The sequence below is a fragment of the Yamadazyma tenuis genome, chromosome 2 (assembly GCF_029203305.1).
Source record: "Yamadazyma tenuis chromosome 2, complete sequence".
In the NCBI taxonomy this organism is placed as follows: domain Eukaryota; kingdom Fungi; phylum Ascomycota; class Pichiomycetes; order Serinales; family Debaryomycetaceae; genus Yamadazyma; species Yamadazyma tenuis.
Genome location: NC_089462.1, coordinates 1,323,771 through 1,345,280, shown reverse-complemented (window position 1 = coordinate 1,345,280; position 21,510 = coordinate 1,323,771). Strand labels below are relative to the sequence as shown.

Below are 21,510 nucleotides of genomic sequence, written 5' to 3'. Positions count from 1 at the left end.
ATTTATAGCTTCTTTATTACCAGTTACTGGTTGAGGCTTTTTTAATTACTTTGATTTCTTTTTCTACTTTACATCTGGTTCGTATAATACAATAAAGCTACTCCTCCCACTCACTTCAATTTCTCCAAGATATAGTCCTGGCCGTATTCCAAATAATCTTCTCTGCTAACGAACCAGTCATTTACAATCTCACTATTCAGATTCAACATCAAGCTCAAATTACTGGCACCCAACCAACTGCTGAATTTCTTGTCCCAAACGCTCACCAAATCTGAGTTCAAAAAGTGCAACTTATGGGTGTATTCCGGGAAATACTTGTAGATCAAATTGTACATGTCGTTGATAACTCTTGAAGTTAAACCTTGAAGCAAAGAAGTGTTTCCTGTGATTAAAATGTTGGATTCTAAAGCTTTGAGCACCTCAACCGCTTTGTTGAAATTGTTTCTATTGTTGGCAAGCACGTTCATTTCAATGTTCTTTAATACACTCAAAATGAAAAATGATAACCCATTAGTCGAAGGATCATCCAATTTGGGTTCTACGTTAACCAAACTGCTTATTTGAGGAGTGAAAAGTGGCTCCAACAAATCAATTTGCTCGTTGACAACAGGCACGTATTGATGGTTAGGCAATTGATAGTTCTTTTTAGCCAATGAGCTGTATGCAGCGGGTTGTGCCATCGGAGGATTCAAAGAACATTGTAACATTGCGAGCTTGAAAGGTTTCAAAATTTTCTTGGAGATTTGATACTTCTTGTATGATTCAGAACAGTTTATTCCCCAGTTGTTCAATTCCACATTTTGAGTGCCTAAGTAGTTCAAAATATTTGCATCAATGAAATCCCCAGCGTAACTGGATTTGAAATTAAACTTGTTCTGAATGACACCATCCAAAATGGTAGTAATGGTAGTGGAGGCTGATCCTAAGTTCACCACAAGCCCAGATGGAGTTCCATGGTTATATAATTGGCACAATGGCTTTTTCACAAGCGAGAAAATTGGTACTTCGAATTGTTCAAATACAATTTCACTGGTTTTGATTTTATTCTTATCTGAATTGTTAACGGCTTCTGTCAATGTAAGCGGGAAGTCCTTGGGATCAACTCGAAGGTTGTTGTCCACATGATCATAAACATACTCCCAGTTTTTGGCGATGTTATCGAAATCATAGACGATACCATTATTCAATAAAGTGTACACTTCGTTCTGTGGGTACTTGTCTATTTCATCATCGCCAATGATCACTTCACTAGAGTCCAGCGCCTTGGAATAGTTACTGTTGAAAACTAGCGATGGTAAATCTTCAGAGGCGAAGCCGGCCTTGGTGGTATCTGTCCCGTTATCTATAACTATTGAAGGGCTGGTATACATTTGGATAGGATAGTTTTGTTTTTCCAGCGTCGTTGGTTTTAAAGGAAGCGCGCACCTGTGTGAGTAAAAATAGGAACGACTCCGCAAAGATTTGAGACGAGCATGGTAGTAAGCTTCCTGATGAGAGGAACTTTTCTGGTGTATTTGTCGGCACCTTCTAGAGAAATTCAGGTTGTTTTTTTACTTTAAGCTGCTAATTGCAATAATTTAACTCACTACTTAATCTTGTCAAACTTACGAAGCTTTTCCTTCAAAACCTGAACTTCATTGCGTAAAATCCCCACTTCGATCAATAAATTCAGTTTGTTGCTAAAACAAATCATCTGCATCAACTTCTCGTTCTCAGTCAGCAAGCAGTTAATCTTGTTCACTACCTTGTGTATTAAGTCTTCGTGTGATGAATCTTTTCCATTCATTGACAAGGAGATAAGAACTGACTCTAAATAAGTTTTCAAATTGTTGCACTCTTTGGTTTTAGCAGCTAATTGAGTTGATACATCCTTAAAGAGCTCGTAGAAAGACGTGTTGGTGATTGGAATATCTTTCAGTCCAGATTTCCCTCCCATTTCTGACATTTCCTTTGACTCTTTAGATGTGAGCTTCTTTTGCAAATTGGAAACCATCTGAGTTTTCAAATTTAATTGCATCTTGAGCTTCTCTATTTCGTTGTGGTAACCGACTGACGAAGAAGGGTTGTACGTGCCCATATTAGAACTAACTGTAGCAACTCCCATGTTTCTTGACAAGTTCAACCCATTGTACAATTCGGAATGGCTGGACGGTTGTGGTTGGTGGTTTGAGGTTGACAGGTGGGTGCTTGAAGGGTAATCCAAGTAGTCAAATGAAAAAGAAGTAGGTAAAGTGGACATGAGTGGAACTTGTTGAAGATTTTGGAAAAGCAAGAAGGGGTAATCGAACAATTTTATACTTTTTCTAGTTAATGAGGATGAGGGGGACCTATATATGTGATAGATATCATGGCTGCAAATTGATTAACGTGTGCTCACCAAGTGTGGGACTTTTTCCAGGTCCAATCTTGCTTAATAGAAAATAGTACAAATTACTTCCAAGACCAAAAAAATATGTATATTCGATATGTGCCTTTCTATAACCTGACAGTTCGTATTTTCCTACTGAAAGGTCGTAATCGACTTCAAATTGAAGTATCGCTGTCCCTTACGTTCGCGGACCGTTCGTGATCCTGTCGCGCGATTTTGAAAAAACTTCAATCCACATACAGCTGCTGCTAAGAACTATGATTCTCTAGAATCAATAACACAACGATTGATATCTAAACCCTACTCATGTCTGTTAAAACCTCGCCTGTGCAAGATGTCACCTATGACCTGACAGCACTTAATCAAATCAAACATTTCAAGCTCCAATTAACCAACCTACTCAATCAGAGCTTCACGGATCCAGCCTTACTTTTAGGCTTAAACAGTGTAATTCTCCCTAAATTCACTGATTGGACAACTAAAGACTTTGATAACTACTATAAGCTACTTGAAGTTGATTGTGTGAGTAACCAAGTGGAATTTAATACCATCAAGTTTCTCGACACCCTTTGGATGAATTTCCATTATCCGATCATCAAGTTTTTCAAATTAAAGCATAAGGAAATGTCTCCTATTGATAGTCAAGCACTTTCCAAAAACGATCCTCCAAAACTAAGAACTGTTGAAATTAGGAAGATCAATGATTTTTTCATCAAATTCACTAAAACCACGTACGGTTTTTATAGTGATATCCTTCAATACTTTTCAACGAATTTCCAGAATCCTTTACTTCCAAGTTCATTTCTCAAACATTTTAACTATGAGTTGAATAATAGAGCTCGAGAAACTCATAGCCCCACTTTACAGGCCAATTTGTTGTATGTGATGCACAAATGTCTCTTATGTCTTGGAGACCTTTTGAGACATCGTTCATTTATTGAAACGAACTATGTGTTACCCAATATTTCCATCAAAAACTATTTTCAGTTTAAGAGCAAGACAGGTTTTGCAACTGGAAAATTGTTGGAATACTATCATCCATCAAGTGTTATGTACAATCTTTGTATCCAGTTGCTACCTGCTCTTAACGAACCTTATAACCATTTGGGGATGATTCATAATATGTCCAATGACAAAATGACAGCCATTTACTGGTTTTTAAGAGCAAACTTCACTAGACTAAGTGGTTATAAACTAGGGCTTACAAATCTCAATAACTTACTTGTTCAACCTTGGGTTAAGTTGGATTTAAGTAACCTTTTAAGGGCGAGATCCCCAAACCATGGAAGCATTACCAACGATCAATTGAATTTAATGCTCACTTCCATCATATGTTACCATTATCTTCCTGAAAAGTACCGATTACCGGGTAATCGGATTTTGGGTAATTTAAAAGTTGGAAAACTTGAGTTCATCTTTTTAAGCTTAAACTTCAATGAGAATGTTTTCCAGCGCAGTCAGAAGTTTACGTGTGGAGTACCTTTAGAGGACTTCTATTTGTTTCAATTGACGCTATTGATATGTTTTACCCGGCTTATGAACACTCCTAGTTTCTCAAAATTTGTTAACATGTATTTGGAGTTTTATCTCAAATCATTGAATGAGCCTAAAGAAAGTACCATTACCAAGAATAGTTCCGCATTGATGTGCATTCGATTGTTGCTTAACTGGCTTCTGCTGCAAAACAAGCGATTTCTTAGCTTGAGCAATGTGAAATTGCTTGGAGAAGTGATGAATAAAATGGTTGGCGATTATACAGTCGATGACTTAACCACTAAACCTATTAGAAACTACTATTTTGCCGAGGATATCATGTTTAAAGACTTCAAACTCGTACTGCACCAACTCAAGGATTTCAATGATAATCACTTGTTTGAAGCGAACAATATTGACCTTTTGAATAATAACTTCAGCTCTTTGGTTGTCGATGGAGTACCCATTTTCCTTGACAATACTTTCATCAAAGAGAACCAGTTCAAAAGCGATGATGCGTTCATTCAATCTGAAGTTCAAAAGTACGAAAATACATCTAGGGTTTTGGCAGTGTTAAGTCAGTTCTATGATCTTTTCCAAGATAAGTTTACCTTCAATGGTAATTTTGTGATGAAGAAGTACGAACGTAAGATCAAGATTATGCAACAGAAGCCTCATGGTTCAATACATCGGAACAAACACCCAGAACCCCAAGAGCTTGACCAATCCCACGGAGAAATAATTATATCTTCTATAGAGGGCCATACAAAACCTCCAGTGAACCACGATTCAAGTGGATCAGAGGAAGAAAATGGACATGCCATCCAAAATGTAATTGACGACGAAAGTCAGCACGAAGAATCAGATAATGATATGATGCCTGACACGTCAATCGATGAAATTGAAGAGTTTATCCGTCACCATACAACTCAGCTTCAATCTCAAATGCAACAAGAGGAAATCTTGACATCCACCTCAAACCCAGCTCCCCCTTCAACTCGGGGCAACTCTGATTCTTGGGAGGCTGAGGTGGCCGCTACTCCCGTCACCAGCCAAACCTCAACCCAAGAGAATTATAGCACCGCCAACAGTGGTACGCAAAGTCCTGCCACTTCTTTTCCCATTGGTGCTATGAGCATGGCTCCAGGTTCGGCAATGCATACGTTCGCGAATATGGCACCACCAAATATGGTCCCATATTCTGGAACCGGGTTGCTTGTCCCTGGGCCCAACTTAATACCATATGCGTACCCTTCTGCGGTCCCCGCCCAACCCGGGATGCCTCCAGTGCAAGCTCAATACTGGCAGTTCCATTATTCGCAGCCACCCCCGTTCCCCGGCCAATTTCCTCCTCCAAAGATGGGTATGAACCCGAACCAACAACCAATTTTCCAACCTCCCTTCCCACCAAATTCACAATTCCCTCCTCCAGATCAATCATATCCTCCTAACGCTAATTTTGATTCTGGCTGGCACGGCCCATAACTGGGTCGTTTAGCGTATGAGCGTGCGAGCTGCAACCGCGCATCAAAAAAATTTCAAATTAACTTTAGATCCGGACAATATATAAGATATACTGTCACAGCTGTATTCCCCAAAACAGGTTTTTAAGATGTCCAGCATCACCCACCGTAAGGCTAATAAAACATTCACATTCACCACCCCGGCAGCAGATGCTCTGATCGAAGTGTTGAATGAATTCTACTGGACTAATGAACTCGAACCACATTTTCTAAGAAGAAAGCACATATTGGCCAAACACCCTGGTGTAAAAAAACTAACGGGTCATGAACCACTTACGAAATGGCTAGTGATACTTGTGGTGATTTTGCAGGTATCAACTGCATATTATTTAAAAGATACTCATCCACTCACAGTTAAATTCTTCCTATTGAGTTATATTATAGGTGCTACTGCCAATCAAGCCATTTTCCTTGCTATCCATGAGCTTTCCCATAACTTACTTTTCCGTAAGCCACTTCATAACAAGTTGTTTGCCATAGCAGTCAACTTGCCGATTGGTGTTCCTTATAGTGCCTCATTTCAACCTTACCATCAACTACATCATAAGTTCTTGGGTGACGAATATTTGGACACGGATCTCCCCACCAAACTTGAAGGAATGTTGTTTTCAAATGTCTTGGGCAAGGTTTTCTTTACTACTTGTCAAATTTTTTTCTATGCTTTAAGACCAATGTTCATCACCCAAATTAAGTTTACATATATTCATTTGATCAATGTGGTATATCAAATCGGAATTGATTATTTGATCGTTACTTACTGGGGTTGGCATTCCATGTTTTACTTTTTGATGAGCAGCTTCTTGGCCGGTTCATGGCACCCTTGTGCTGGCCATTTCATCGCTGAACACTATGTCTTGAATGAAAATAACATTCCAAAACTTGAAGCAAAAGGCGAAGCATCCAAAACGTATGTTCCAAAAGAGCTCTTACCAGCAGAAACTTACAGTTACTATGGTCCTTTAAACTGGCTTACTTGGAACGTGGGTTACCATAATGAACATCATGATTTCCCTTATATTGCATGGACTCGGTTACCAAAGTTAAGAGCTATGGCCAGTGAGTTCTACGACCCATTGCCACAAGTCCACAGTTGGACCGGGGTGATTATATGGTTTGTATTAAATGACGTCAATCTGTTGTGGAATCGTGTCAAACGGTCTGGGAAAGAGAAAAGTGGTAAAAAGGTTGGCCGTTTAGACGTAAACTCCTAAATATTTGAATCTATAAGACAAGAATATGAAACTTTATAAACAAGTAGAGAGGTTTATAAACCTTTGATCAATCTGGTGATTTCATCCATTCCATCTTTGTTTAAAGCATCTAATTTCTCCTTCACGTAGTCAACCAAGGTTCCTGCTTCAATTAACTCACCTTCATCACTATCATTTCCTTGGTTCAATAATTTGATTCTTAATTTACCTGCTGGGAACTCTTCTTTACCCAATATCACCGCTACTGATGCACCAGACTTTTCAGCAGCGTCGAATTGTTTCCGGATATTGGCTTTGGCCTTGTATAAATATTCGCAGTTGATGTCATTATCCCATAATTGTTTGGAAACTGACATTCTTTCTTTCAAGAACCCGTTCCAGCCTTCACCACCCCCAAAAGCCATGACGTATACTTGAGTCTGTGAAGCACTCTGGTTCACCAACTGCTTTGCAATTCTGGTCTTGATGATAGAAAATAATCTTTCGACTCCGAATGAGATTCCAACACATGGAATAGACTTTCCGTTGGAAAACATCCCCACTAAACCATCGTATCTTCCACCAGCAGCAATAGAACCAACACCAACATACTCTGAAGCATCTTCATCTTCTTTTCCCTTAGCCTTAGCCTTCAATTCAACGGCATTTTTGGGGGGAGCAGAGGCACCCGTAACAGCTTCATAAATCAAACCAGTATAGTAATCCAATCCTCTGGCCAAAGACAAGTCGAAGGAAATGCGGTCATTGATATCAAAAGCATCAACGTAGTCTGCTAACACAGACATTTCTTTGATACCAGTCTGGGCACTTTCGTTCGACGCTAAAATCTCACTCTTCTCCAAAAGATTCAAAACTTCTCTGATGGTACCTTTTAACTTCACGAACTCACCAATTCTATTAGCTACATCTTCCGATTGGTTCTTCTCTTCAATCATTTCCTTTTTAACGGCTTCCCAGGGAGCTTTGTCTAACTTATCGACTGCACTACTTATTCTTCTCACGTCTTCATCCTTCACACCACAACTCTGGAAAATTCCATCCAAAATCTTTCTGTGATTCAATTTAATTTTGAAGTCCTTGATTCCCAAACCGCTTAATCCTTCAACAAGAATATTCAAAATCTCTGAGTCTGGTACCATCAAGTCGTAGTTTCCAGCAATATCGAAATCACACTGATAGAACTCTCTCATTCTTCCTTTAGTCATGGCAGGTTGGTCCCTTCTGTAGACTTTAGCAATGTGGTATCTCTTAATGCTGGTAATGTTGTTTGCAGCCACGAATCTAGCAAATGGAACTGTCAAATCGTAACGTAAAGATGTCAATTCACCACCTTGATCTTCTAAATTGTAGATCAATTTAGAATCTTCCCCATACTTTCCAGTCAAAATCTCTCTCAATTCGAAAACTGGAGTGTCAATTGTCACACCTCCATGTCTCTTGAACATGGAACTTAAAGAACCAAAAATACCTTCTCTGATCACCATATCTTGATCAGCCCAGTCTTTAGTACCCTTTGGTACTTTCAACACAAACTGGCTTGAGTCAGCTGCCTTTTTGGCATTTTTCTTACTGATCTTTGTACCAGCTTTTTTAGAAGCCTCTCCTATGTTCGAGTTGCTTGTTTGAGATTCTGCTGATTGCAAAGCTTCCTTTATGGCCTCTTTAGCGTTGCTTGTGGTCGACATTTTCTTTATACTATTAAAAAGCGGTCTGAATTGAAGCATACATCAAAAAAATTTTCTGGTGCGAACTGAGGTGCCAGAAGACAATAAAAATAACCAGAGTTACTGGACAATAAGAAGCCGAAGCCGTTGTTAAAGTATCCTCGAGGTCTCACAACATCTTTACATTGGCTCCCGGAGTTTCTTTCACGACTACTTCACCCTCTACTTTCATCTTCATAGTGCTGTCTCGCTGACCCACAAACAAGTGGTCTGCAAAAAGTTAAGACAACGTCACTGTCATAAAAGCATTTTATTACTCTATTTACACAATAGTTCATTGGAAACCCATACCAACAACTGACTCCGCTTTGTTTCGTGAAAATTTAGTCTTCATTAATTCCATTGGGTCTACTGAAATTCAATCTCATTACACCATCACTAAGGATTCTTTTACCCCAATTACCAGCAGCTGGATCACCTGTTTCATCTCTGCATTGTTTTAGAAATGGAAGCAAAGCAGTTCCTCCAGTTCCACGTTGTTCTTCCTCTTTTTTCTTGCTTCTAGATTTTGCCAAGCCAGATCTCATTGTTGAAGAAGAGCCTAGCTTACTTCCCTTCTTGGCTTGCAAAATGATATATCTGGTAACAATTTGGATATGTTTATCTCTGAACAGCTTCAACATAGCAAGAGAAGCATCGTAGCTGAGCGTGAGTTCTGGGTACTGGTCCCTGCGGCTGGTAACATATTCACTGATGGTTGATATACTTTCAATCTTTTGTAAGAACTCCCTGTGTGGTCTAGGCATATATTCTCTCATTTCATTCATAAAGTTACTCTCACTGGGTGGTTGAGTATTAGAAGGCGTATTCTGGTGGGGCACGGGCCTTTGCCCTGTTGGAAAATGTTTCACATTCAATAAAGCATCCAAAAATTGGATAGATGAAGATTGAGCATTGGAGCCACCAGCATATACTTTAGGATTCGGATCATTACCATATATCACACCACTCTTATCTAGGCCTGCATCCGCCATATTTCTCCAACCTGCCAAAAATGGTCTTATCCTAAAATAAAAGATATGGGGATCACACATCTCTTCCATTCTCATCAACACGGAACCCAAGTGATCAATCATTTCAGCCAAAGTTTGAAGGTGCTTTGTTACAAGTTCAGGAGCATCTTGTTCAATGGCTTCCAATATCTTTAAACCTGTGTTCACTGTGAAGCTTGCCTTGTATTCAAAATGAACACTAATCAAATAGAACCAGCTCTCATCCATGCCACCCGTAAAAGTGTTTATAGTGGTTAAATTGTCAAGGTCCCATACATTTGACTCGTCAGGAACAATTTGCTTGAAGTTCCAAAGACATAACCCTGCGTATGTGGCCAACGGAGGTAGTCCCAATGGCTCGCTTACTTCAAGCAATGGTTTTGCAATCTGTTGTGGTAGTTTATTTATGGGTTCATCACTCCCCCATATGTAGCCATGAGCCAAAAACCCCAATACTTGGTAGGCTCTTCTTTGTTGTTCAAAACTTTCAAGTAATGTTGTGTCAAGAAGGGGTAACTTATTGATAACCGTCCTAACTCTCCTATTCAATATCAATGAAGGTAAGTTAGACACGATGGTTTCCCAAGGCTTATAATAGTCTTGAGGCAATTTTTCAAGTGGTAGTTTCGATGGTAGAAATCCTGAGGTTGGATAAACCCCATAGTCTTCTGGGTTTATCATATTGGTGTGCTGATAAACTAAGGTGTTTCGGAATCAAACGGTTTTTGTCAGCAGAAATTTTCATGGGCTGATGCGAAATCGGGGCTAGTCTAAGATTTTGGTTTTCGGAGAGCAGTCATGGTATCTGATGCGATCTTCTCTCCAGATTGCACCACAAGTGGTACGAGGTCAAAGCTATAATATTGTTCTACGCATGAATCACTAATCTTAATTTCTTGGAGTTAATGAGAGCATAACTACTGGAATCACACTTGTTTACCTCAAAACCGATGCCCTAATGGTACCTTTCTCAACCACTAGACATTAGTTCAAGAAAGGTCCTCATTACAGTGCTGCTTCTTAATTCTTAACTTCTTGCGTTCCGACTGTTTTGTCGTATGAAGATTTCTATGAAACCAAGAACTTCAAAAATGTGTGTCTGTAGGATTTTACTTATCTGAATTGGGGGCTCGTTGTAGAAGCTTTTTTATAGCTGTGAAAGGGTGGCTTGATTACGACGAGATAATTTTGTCTTCAAGTTCAGATGAAATTATACCACCTTGTAGAGAGAGGAGATGGTCCACCAGATCAAGAAGCCAATAGCTTCCTGGTTAGTAGCTTTCAAGAATATACTTTCAAATCCCATGGTGTTTGTGTAGTAGAGGATCGAATTCACAAAATAGGCTGCGAAATCAATTGAGTATGGCGAGATACAAGAATTATAACTCATAACTCGAGACCATTCGAGCTTATTCGAGCTCATCTTGAGTACCAATGATTTGTGATCGACTGCTCCCTTGTACTTGTGATATTGTGTACTGTTCACTACCAAGAAGGTTTTCTACACTGCAAATACGTACAAAGTGCTCCAAATAAACCATACAAATGCCGAATTAATGCCCAAAATAAATTTTGACTATTTTATAGACTGACGGTCGGATTTATATTGTAAACGAGGAGGTTCCACCATAAGTATACACCGTTTAAGCCCGTTCTCGTTGTAAGATGGACTTGTTAATTGTCAATTGCACGACCATATGTTTCTTAGGCGCGGACCCCTTGATCACGGAAAGAAGCTTGAGTATCCAATTTCTACCAGTGTAGGTAAACACATCGCAATATGTCTTTCAAAGGATTGAAAAAAACAATTGTTAGAGCACCACAGAACTTTCGGCAAAAGTTGAACATGGGTGAAATAACCCATGACCCTGTTTATGCCGATGCTGAAAGAAGATTCAAAGAATTGGAGCTTGAAACCAAAAAATTGAGCGACGAAAGTAAGAGGTATTTCAATGCTGTAAATGGGATGTTGGATTACCAAGTGGATTTTAGCAAGGCCATTGAGGAAATCTATAAGCCTATCAGTGGGAAATTAAGTGATCCTAATGCTGCTCAACCTGAAGATAACCCTGAAGGTATTAAGGCTAGTGAGCTGTACCGAGAGGTTGTCCTCGAGTTGAAAGAAACTTTAAAGCCAGATTTGCAGTTGATTGAAACTAGGATTGTTGCTCCAGCTCAAGAGCTTTTGAAGGTCATTCAATGTATTAGAAAAATGGCCACCAAAAGAGATCATAAGCAAGTTGACTTGGACAGGCGTAACAGAACTTACAAAAAGTACCAAGATAAAAAGGAAAGAACAGCGAAAGACGAAGAAAAGATGTATAATGCCGAAGCTGAAATCCAAATTGCTCAACAAGAGTACGATTATTATAATGACATGTTGAAAACCGAATTGCCTATCTTGTTCCAAATGCAAAGTGACTTCATTCGTCCATTGTTTGTGAGTTTCTATTATATGCAATTGAATATCTTCTACACTTTATACAACCGAATGGAAGAATTGAAAATCCCATACTTTGACTTGACCACTGATATTGTTGAAGCCTACCATTTCAAAAAGGGCGGTGTGGAAGAACAAACTGATGCCATTGGTATTACCCACTTCAAGGTGGGACACGCTAAAGCCAAATTGGAAGCTACGAAGAGAAGGTTTGCTGCTCAAGGTGCTGAAGGAACTCCGGCTTATGGGGCTTATGGTGCTGGTGAAACGAATACGTTGCCACCTTATTCCCCAGGTGCTGCTCCCGTTCAACAATATGGTGATTACAAGAACCCCAATGGACCTGGATATGTAGCACCAGGCCAACCCCAATATGGTCAGCCACAGTACGGACAACCGCAATCACCCCAGTACCAAACACCTCCAAGTTCGGCCCCTGCATACGGTGCAGGTGTTGCAGCCCCAGCTTACGGAGGTTACGGATCACCAAGCCCGATCTCTCCGACCCCTGCTACACCTGTTTCGGCTATTGCCACCGGATCCCAAACCTGTACTGCATTGTACGAATATACTGCTCAAGCTCAAGGCGATTTAACGTTCCCAGCTGGAGCCGTTATAGAGATTGTTGAGAGAACCGCTGATGTCAACGGCTGGTGGACCGGAAGGTACAATGGACAGACTGGTGTATTCCCGGGAAATTATGTTCAACTTTAGCTGAATTCACCATGTATTTAGAAAATTAATCTGCGCTTGCATCCAGTACATCAAATATTGATACATACACATAGTTCCAAATGGTAGGGTTCAAGTCCCGCATTCAAAGCCTGTTATTGAAAGAGTACAAGGCTGTATGGTTTTAAATTGCTGTAATCGCTATTAATAGAGTATGCCCCATATTCAATAAACTTGTAGTTAGCAATATGAAACGGTCGCTTTGAAACAAGCCTCTTGTGATAAGCGAAAAATTGCAGCCACGAAATTGGGAGTATTGCCCATAACTAACACATGTGATTAATTCTCTTGGGCCCACCCAAAAGGGTAGTGATGGTTTGGTCCACCTTTGTAGAGTAATACATTTACTCTAGCCGCAACAACCAAAGAATCTGATTTCCTTGATCATAATGCACTGGCTCTGCATCGAAATAAAGCTACTTGCACACCCGTCTCTTGACTATGAGTAATAAGAAGCTCTATATCTTCTTCATATCAATCTATATCACCCATTACGACTAGTATTACACATTCTTATGTTCCTAATTTACAAAATAGTCTGGACCTCGGGTTAAGGAATTACTTCCTCAATGCCAAAATCAACCTCTAGTGAAGGGATGTCTTGCTTATTACCATTCGCCTGACTCTCGTGGAGCAATACCAGACATGTTAAAAGCATACTGGTAATTACAATTTATTATTAGAAACTTACCAGCTAGGTAAAGTCATGCCAATTCTAGACCTTTTTTTCGCCTGCGGTCGCGTCCAGGTCTCAAAAAAAAGCCCTCCCCATAAGGGGTACAAGCGAAAGAGACTTTCCAGGCTATATCGTCTCCATATAAGAGAAAGGAACAGGTGTGTGCTTATATTGGTACTATTTACAATTTAATTTTGTCTAGACAACCCAAGAGGTGGTCATTAAATTCACGAAGGCGATTTTCGTGGATCGTTCGCTTTTTCACTATTGCACAAAACAAGAGGATTTCTCTGGCAACTCACCCATTTTCATTGATCTCAGTGCGCAAAAACAATTGACGAAAAGTATTGTTTTTGCAAGTCATTAGGTTTTTTTCCCCTTGAAAAAGAGACCCCCAATTTCAAGCTATACATCTTATAAGGTACCCCATAAGTTAAGTTGTTCTTGGGATCCAATACAATTTATTTCCGTTCTTTCTCCACTTTTGTATTCAACTGATAACCTATTCCCCAGACTTAAGTAGTCCTAGACGTGTATCAATATTGGTTAATGGTATAATATGAGCCACTCTTCTTCTCCAAATAACCGCAATTCGATATTCGGTTGGGTCAAAAACTTGAAGAATAAGAACCTTCTATCCAATGAAAGTGTCAATGAAATAAGTGATAATGATATAATGTCATCTAGTGACTATAAATATAGTGATGCTGAGAATATTCCCAGTTCCAATCAAAACTCTTACAACCAGGAGTTTCTTAGGCCTCTGCTCAACCACAAGTCAAGATCAGCCAATAATGTTAATAGGGTGAGGTCCCACAGTCAAAGCGACAACAATTCAGCCATAAACCATTTTGGGAACACTCCCAACCCCAATGCTAGCATTAGACAACATCGAGACTCCTTTTTGTTGAGCAACCCCTTAGTCGATAAGAACTCAAAATACTTTGGGGTCCCGCTTGAAGAAGCTGTCAATCAAGCATGTGCTAAAATATCGATATTTGCTGAAAATGATTCAGGTGAAGTTTTGCAATATGGTAGAATTCCAGTTGTGGTAGCCAAATGTGGGGTGTTTTTGAAAACCAATGGTTTGAGCGTGGAAGGTATATTCCGGGTGGGCGGTTCTTCAAAGAGATTGAAAGAATTGCAGGTATTATTCAATACTCCCCCAGATTTTGGTAAAAAATTAAACTGGGACGGCTACACCGTCCATGATGCTGCTTCTATATTAAGAAGATACTTGAACTCATTGCCAGAGCCATTGATTCCTTTGGAATTGTATGAAATTTTCAGAGCTCCCTTAAGAAGTCGGGCTAGGATCATCAACTATATGAAATACAAGGCCAGTAACCCCAAGAAATTATTGAAATCAAAAATGTCACCAACCCTAGTTGAGGCAGCTGATACCCCAGTTGAAGCTTTCAAGCTTAATGAATTTAACTCCAATGTTACTTCTAATGTGACACAAACCCCCAAAACTGTTGACACGTCTAACTCTTTACCGTCTCCCTCATTATCCCCTGATAACTATCACGATGAAGTTATGGGTGGGTCAATACTGTTGGATAATCGAATGGATACCATAGAGCTGGTTGGAAAGCATGAAGTATTTGGCGATAATGATGAGGAAAACGACGCAGATAACGATGATGATGACAACGATCACAACAATGTCAACAGTGACAATGAGAATGTCAATTATGTTGATAATGATGGCCTTGTGAAACGGAATGAAGAAATGGTAAAGATGAAGCAATCCAAGAAAAATAAGCATTATAAAAAGTTAACTAAAGATGTTCATGATGCAATTGATGAATACAAAGTAATGCTTGATCAATTACCAATATTATCTAAGCAATTATTGTTTTATATTTTGGATCTCTTAGCCATGGTCCAAAATCATTCTAGTGAGAACTTGATGTCTTCAAGAAACTTGGCAGCTATCTTCCAACCCTCAATCTTGTCACATCCAAATCATGATTTGGATCCCACCGAATATGCTTTATCGCAGTTTGTTGTTGAGTTTTTGATCCAATATGCTTACAAGTTACTTCCGAATCACGATAACTTATCAAGGCCGATTCTGAAAAGTCCTGTTTCCACGACGTCAGTGAACAAATTAGAAGGTGACAAACATAAGTTGGCACCTAGATTTAACAGACAGCACTCGAAGTCTTTATCTTCTGCTAACCACGAAGACGTGGTTGGATATCAAAACAAGGTGAGCAACTCCAAATTACCTGTGGTGGATAAGGACTACGAAATAGCTGAAGATGATAGTGATCATGAAGAGAAGGAAAAATTTAAAGAGAGAGAGCCAAGTCTGCAGCCAGCAATTATTGTGTCTACTCCATCGAGTTCATCGGTTCCTAAAGTATAATGAGAATTTGTATTTTAATTTTGTTTATATAGCAGCTCCATGTAATAGTATTCTGGCATAATTTAGTCGCTGTCTTGCTCACTCACCCGCGATGAAAATTTTAAAATCTGACCTTGGTCAACTTAACGCTGAAGCTGTTCAAACGACAAACAACATCACTCATATTGCGGTAATGTCAGAAGAAGAGTTGAATAGTAAGCGTGGCTTGTCTAATGAGGAGGATAAAGAGGATGACTTAGGATTGGGCTTGGACTCTGATTCTGATACAAGTCTAAAATCTGGTCAAGACAATGATGGCTCCGATAACAATAGTGAGGATGAAAGCGAAGAAGAAAAAGAACTCAAAACGTTCGACTTGTCTGTTCCTAGGCATGCTATCACTTCCAAGCCTGAAGATGATGTGTACCATTTGAAGATGCCCTTGTTTGTTAACGTCGATGCACATCCATTCGACCCTGTCGATTTCAAAGAAAACATTGAATTAAATGCAAGAAACCGTGACATTAATATCAAGGATTCTAAGTTGAAAAAGAACGATTTGATTAGGGAAAAGTTGACCAATGAAAATACTATCAGATGGAAGTATTCTAATGAAAATGATGAAATTATTAAACAATCTAATTGTCATTTTGTTGAATGGGATGATGGCTCATTGTCTTTGAAGATTGGTAATGAAATGTTTGACTTCAAATCCTTACCATTGTATGATAATATATTGGTCAGGAGTCATGATGATTTGGAGATTTTACAGGCTAGCACTATCCTCACAAAGACTTCAAACTTACTACCTACTTCCACTGGAACTTCCACCCATAAGCAGTTAGCAAACGCCATCAAATTTTTACAACAGAAGGATAAAATTTTAAATACCATCACTGACTCCGACCCCTTGGAAGTTCAACGAAATGCTGATGAAAATGAGCGTAAAGCTTTGAAGATGAAGAGACAATTAGAGTTGAAAAGGAGATTACAAGAAGAGAGGTTAGGAAGAGCAAGTCCTTCTTTGGAAAAGGAATCATATGAAGAACCAAGTTACGAAAGGTTCAATAGAACGTATAATGATGAATATGATGATGAAGATGATTTCATTGATAACGATGAAGATGATGAAGAAATTGAAGAAAATGAGGAGGATGAATTAGATCAAGCTGCTGAAAGATTAAGACAAGTCAAAGAAGCTGGAAAATCAAAATACGAAAAGGCTGGTGAAGCTGAAGATGTAAGTGATGATAAAGAGGCGACAGCCGGGGACACTAATAATGAAGATCTGGAAGATGAGTTGAGGAGGAAAAGAAGAAGAATCATTGACTCTGACGAAGAGGAGTAGTTGATAAACACAAACAGTTCAGTTCTGCTTTCATTCTTTTGTATGTTAATAAACAAATTGTCTTCTTATAATTCATACAACTTAAATTACTTGCCACATGTAGTTTAGTTGGTTAATTCCAACTACCGATTCCTACAGAAAGGTTTTCTACAGTTGCAGGTAAAATAGAATATTGTTTTGGTCCATTTGATTTTCAATTACTAAATATGAATACTGTGGTTTTTGAGTTATCTTAGTGAAGGAAGCCTTAAAAACTGAATACACATCGACTATTTTCGTAAAATAGAACAAATTCTAAAGTTCAAACATTTTCACGAGCCTGGACAAAAAAGTCCGCTGGAGCGATCCCCGGATTTTCCCAATCGAAATCTCGTCCAAAAAAGCCAATATATTAACGCAAGGACTATTTACCCCTTAAACACTTGTACATGAGCTCCATTGTCAGCCCTTTGAGGTTGTTGTTATTAGGGGCTCCTGGTTCAGGCAAAGGTACCCAAACTTCCAAGCTTTTAAAGAGATTCCCATCCATTAACTCGTTATCATCTGGAGATGTATTAAGATCACAAATAGCTTTGAATTCGCCAATAGGACAAGAAGCATCAGGTTACATCAAGATGGGAAGGTTGGTTCCTGATTCCACAATGGTTCAGTTGATTACCTCTCAGTTGCAGCAGAAAAATTGGCTTCACTCTGATGCTACATGGCTTTTGGATGGATTTCCCAGAACTGCTCCCCAAGCACAAGCCTTAAATGTCATCTTGTCTGAGAGTAATGCAAATATAAATATGGTTGTTGAATTAGATGTGGATCAATCAGTGATTTTAGAGAGAATAGAGGCCAGATGGGTTCATTTGCCCAGTGGAAGAGTATACAGTTTGGATTACAATCCTCCGAAGGTTCCATTCAAAGACGACATTACTGGAGAATCGTTGTCAAAGAGGGATGATGATACTGCTGAAGTGTTTCAAAAGAGGTTAGATCAATATAATTCAGAAATAGAACCACTCAAACGTTTCTATGAGGCACAAGGTACACTACACAAAATTAGTGGGAACACTTCAGATATCATATTCCCAAAACTAGAGACCCTCATATTAGAGAATTTTGGTAAATAGAGAGCATATTCAAGAGGAGATTAGTGTAAAATACTGTATTTTTCTTATATCTCCACTCATAAGTAAAGTAAGAGAGTTTCGCATCTCTAAAATTTTGTTAACTTACACCACTAAAATGAAGTTCTACATTGACGATCTTCCGGTGCTTTTCCCTTACCCAAAGATATATCCAGAACAGTATGCATATATGTGTGATATCAAGAAGACTCTAGATGTGGGAGGAAATTGTATTTTGGAAATGCCTTCGGGTACAGGTAAAACTGTGTCTTTGCTTTCCCTTACAGTCGCCTATCAAATGCATTATCCAGAACATAGGAAAGTCGTTTACTGTTCTCGTACAATGTCTGAGATTGAAAAAGCATTGATCGAGTTGTATAATTTGATGGAATACAGAGCCAATGAATTGGGCTTTGTGGAAGACTTTAGGGGATTGGGTTTGACAAGTAGAAAGAATTTATGTCTACATCCAACAATTTCTAAGGAGCGAAAAGGGGCTGTGGTTGATGAAAAGTGCAGGAGAATCACTAATGGTCAGTTGAAGCATCGTATTGAAGAAGGTGCTATCGATGAGGAAGCCCAAAGATCGAATCCTGAAGTTAATTCATTATGCAAATTCCATGAAAACCTTTACGATTACGAACAACATGATTTGATTCCTCCAGGCGTGTATTCTTTTGAGTCTTTGATGGATTTCGGCAGAGAGAAATCCACATGTCCATATTTCACTGTCAGAAGAATGATACCTTTCTGCAATATTATTATTTATTCCTATCATTATTTATTAGACCCTAAGATTGCAGAAAGGGTTTCTAAAGAATTGAGCAAAGATAGTATCATTATATTTGACGAGGCACACAATATTGATAACGTGTGTATAGAGTCCTTGTCTTTAGACTTGACAGATGATACTCTCAAAAGAGCCACTCGAGGTGCCAACAAATTGAGCGATGCAATTGAAGACATGAAAGCCCAAGACAGCGAAAAGCTTCAGAACGAATATGAGAAATTGGTAGAAGGTTTGCGACAAGCTGAAATAGCCCGTGATGAAGAGCTATTTATGGCCAATCCAACTCTACCTCAGGATTTATTGGACGAAGCTATACCCGGGAATATAAGAAAAGGAGAACACTTCGTGTCTTTTTTGAAGAGATTCATCGAATACTTGAAAACCAGAATGAAAGTTCTTCATGTTATAAGTGAAACACCGAATAGTTTTCTCCAGCATTTGAAGGAACTAACATTCATAGACCGAAAACCGTTGAGATTTTGCAGTGAACGGTTATCTTTATTGGTGAGGACATTAGAATTGAATGATATTGAAGATTTTACTGCTTTAAAAGACATTGCAACATTTGCAACCTTGGTTTCTACTTATGATAAAGGGTTCCAGTTGATATTAGAGCCGTTTGAAACTGAAGGGGCTACAGTCCCAAATCCTATTTTGAGGTTCACTTGTCTCGATGCATCTATTGCAATGAAACCTGTGTTCGATAGATTTTCATCAGTTATCATCACATCAGGGACAATTTCTCCTTTGGATATGTACCCAAAAATGTTAAACTTTGAAACTGTTATTCAAAGATCCTATACCATGACCTTAGACAGAAGATCGTTCTTACCAATGATAGTGACAAAAGGGTCTGATCAAGTTTCCATTTCCTCCCGGTTTGAAATTCGTAATGATCCATCGGTTGTGAGGAACTATGGATCCCTTTTGATTGAGTTTTCGAAAATCACCCCAGATGGAATGGTTGTATTTTTCCCTTCGTATCTTTACATGGAATCTATCATTTCAATGTGGCAAACTATGGGTGTTCTAGATGAAGTGTGGAAATACAAATTGATCCTAGTAGAAACCCCAGATGCCCAGGAAACGTCATTGGCATTGGACACCTATAGAAAAGCATGTAACAGTGGAAGAGGAGCGGTTTTACTATCAGTGGCCCGTGGTAAAGTCAGTGAAGGCATTGATTTTGACCATCACTATGGAAGAACAGTCTTGATGATTGGGATTCCTTTCCAATATACCGAATCAAGAATCTTAAAGGCAAGGCTCGAGTTCTTGCGAGAAAATAACCAAATCAGAGAGAATGACTTTTTGTCTTTCGATGCTATGCGTCATGCTGCTCAGTGTTTGGGTAGAGTTTTGAGAGGGAAAGATGATTATGGTATCATGGTTTTAGCAGATAGAAGATTTGCTAGGAAGAGAAGCCAACTACCAAAATGGATTGCACAGGCATTGAATGATTCCGACTTGAACTTGTCAACAGATATGGCATTAGCAAATGCTAAGAAATTCTTAAGAACTTTAGCACAACCCACAAATCCAAAGGATCAAGAAGGCGTCAGTGTGTGGGACCTCCAACAATTGCAAAAGCATCAACAAGAACAGATAAAACAACTCAATGAACATTCAGGAAACACGGGTGTTTCTGAAGATGGAGTGGTGAGTGCTCCTGAGGATGTGGATTTCATGGACATGGACGATGAAGAATTAAATATGTTGTAACTCGCTGTCTATTGGCGTGTCGAATAACATCCATCTCAGGGTCATAGCTTGAATTATGCTCGAGGAGCGAAGTAAATATATATTATTAACTGTTAATGGATATGCGGTGAAAGTACATCTTGAGCAATGGCTCCGCAGTGCCATAATTAGTCAATGTCCTAGCATGGACATGTGATGTGCTAACACTTTCGCACTACAAACATTAACTATTTTTAAAAATATATAGATTTGCTTCTCGGAGATAAATTGAATGTCTAATGAACCCAACTATTTGATATTTGACATTGGCTCTCGTTTTATAAGAGCGGGGAAAGCTGGTATTGAGTTACCATTGGTAACTGTAAGGAACAGTGGCTATAGTCCGGCGGAGAATTTCCCCTGGTTTCTACACTTGAATGACCATTCTTTGGATTCGAATCAGACTAATTGTATTATAAGACAAATACATGATCCAATTAAAAGGTTGATTCAGGTATATCGGCAAGACCTGAGTCTTTGGATGCATACAGTTGATGAGATATGTTTACATGAGAATCTTCTCACAATTTTTCAGCATTTTCCATTAATGCTATCAAGCTGCAAAATCATTATACTGAACAGCAAATTTTCCCAACTTGAAAGGTTTTACATATGCAAAATAATGTTGACGAGGTTTGGAGTTAAGTCTGTACAGTTTATACCTAGTCCAATTTTGTCGCTAATTTCGGCAAACTCTTGTGATGGACTTGTGGTGGAGTTTAATTGGTCTTCTTTTAGAGTATGCTCTTTAGCTGACTATAGAATAATCTCGGAGGTTGAAAATAAAGGTGGACTCACAGGTGAAAATCTACACTACTGTATCGCTGAATATCTCATTGAGTTGGATCATGAGATTATCACAGATACAAGCTTCTTTGAACTTGTGGAACAATTTATTGTTGACTATGTTTGCATTGGTCAGATTGAGGAGGAGCTTGTCCAACTTGAAGGATACTCTATTCCTGGGTCCGTCAGAACACGGATTGTTTCTCAGCTTCTTCTAACTGTGCTTGGTGTTATAGAAA

General features: G+C 39.0%; 9 protein-coding genes across 9 annotated transcripts; 5 read left to right on the top strand and 4 right to left on the bottom strand. All coding sequences in view use genetic code 12, as the record gives it.

Moving 5' to 3' along the window:
- Positions 1 to 110: 110 nt before the first annotated feature.
- Positions 111 to 1,370, bottom strand: PSN45_001946 (uncharacterized protein; the record flags this gene model as incomplete). Its single annotated transcript, XM_066157766.1, has 1 exon — positions 111 to 1,370. One exon carries the CDS (start codon positions 1,368 to 1,370, stop codon positions 111 to 113), a length of 1,260 nt encoding a protein of 419 aa, XP_066013863.1.
- Positions 1,371 to 1,585: 215 nt separating this feature from the next.
- Positions 1,586 to 2,104, bottom strand: MUM2 (muddled meiosis- protein; the record flags this gene model as incomplete). The annotated part of the gene is made up of 1 exon (XM_006689451.2): positions 1,586 to 2,104. One exon carries the CDS (start codon positions 2,102 to 2,104, stop codon positions 1,586 to 1,588), a length of 519 nt encoding a protein of 172 aa, XP_006689514.2.
- A 570-nt stretch (positions 2,105 to 2,674) lies between these two features.
- Positions 2,675 to 6,575, top strand: EBS1 (Translation inhibition and nonsense-mediated decay; the record flags this gene model as incomplete). The annotated part of the gene is made up of 2 exons (XM_006689453.2): positions 2,675 to 5,204; positions 5,749 to 6,575. The coding sequence occupies 2 exons, from the start codon at positions 2,675 to 2,677 to the stop codon at positions 6,573 to 6,575; spliced, it is 3,357 nt and encodes a 1,118-aa protein (XP_006689516.2).
- A 53-nt stretch (positions 6,576 to 6,628) lies between these two features.
- HTS1 (Cytoplasmic and mitochondrial histidine tRNA synthetase) lies at positions 6,629 to 8,260 on the bottom strand (the record flags this gene model as incomplete). Its single annotated transcript, XM_006690235.1, has 1 exon — positions 6,629 to 8,260. One exon carries the CDS (start codon positions 8,258 to 8,260, stop codon positions 6,629 to 6,631), a length of 1,632 nt encoding a protein of 543 aa, XP_006690298.1.
- Positions 8,261 to 8,622: 362 nt separating this feature from the next.
- Positions 8,623 to 9,972, bottom strand: BNA2 (tryptophan 2,3- dioxygenase; the record flags this gene model as incomplete). The annotated part of the gene is made up of 1 exon (XM_006689454.2): positions 8,623 to 9,972. The coding sequence occupies one exon, from the start codon at positions 9,970 to 9,972 to the stop codon at positions 8,623 to 8,625; it is 1,350 nt and encodes a 449-aa protein (XP_006689517.1).
- A 1,099-nt stretch (positions 9,973 to 11,071) lies between these two features.
- Positions 11,072 to 12,838, top strand: hob1 (BAR adaptor protein Hob1; the record flags this gene model as incomplete). The annotated part of the gene is made up of 2 exons (XM_066157765.1): positions 11,072 to 12,396; positions 12,817 to 12,838. 2 exons carry the CDS (start codon positions 11,072 to 11,074, stop codon positions 12,836 to 12,838), a joined length of 1,347 nt encoding a protein of 448 aa, XP_066013862.1.
- An 860-nt stretch (positions 12,839 to 13,698) lies between these two features.
- SAC7 (GTPase activating protein (GAP) for Rho1p) lies at positions 13,699 to 15,516 on the top strand (the record flags this gene model as incomplete). Its single annotated transcript, XM_006689455.1, has 1 exon — positions 13,699 to 15,516. The coding sequence occupies one exon, from the start codon at positions 13,699 to 13,701 to the stop codon at positions 15,514 to 15,516; it is 1,818 nt and encodes a 605-aa protein (XP_006689518.1).
- A 91-nt stretch (positions 15,517 to 15,607) lies between these two features.
- Positions 15,608 to 16,843, top strand: LEO1 (Paf1 complex component; the record flags this gene model as incomplete). The annotated part of the gene is made up of 1 exon (XM_066157764.1): positions 15,608 to 16,843. The coding sequence occupies one exon, from the start codon at positions 15,608 to 15,610 to the stop codon at positions 16,841 to 16,843; it is 1,236 nt and encodes a 411-aa protein (XP_066013861.1).
- Positions 16,844 to 17,271: 428 nt separating this feature from the next.
- RAD3 (TFIIH/NER complex ATP-dependent 5'-3' DNA helicase subunit) lies at positions 17,272 to 20,467 on the top strand (the record flags this gene model as incomplete). The annotated part of the gene is made up of 2 exons (XM_006689459.2): positions 17,272 to 17,872; positions 18,027 to 20,467. The coding sequence occupies 2 exons, from the start codon at positions 17,272 to 17,274 to the stop codon at positions 20,465 to 20,467; spliced, it is 3,042 nt and encodes a 1,013-aa protein (XP_006689522.2).
- Positions 20,468 to 21,510: the final 1,043 nt, after the last annotated feature.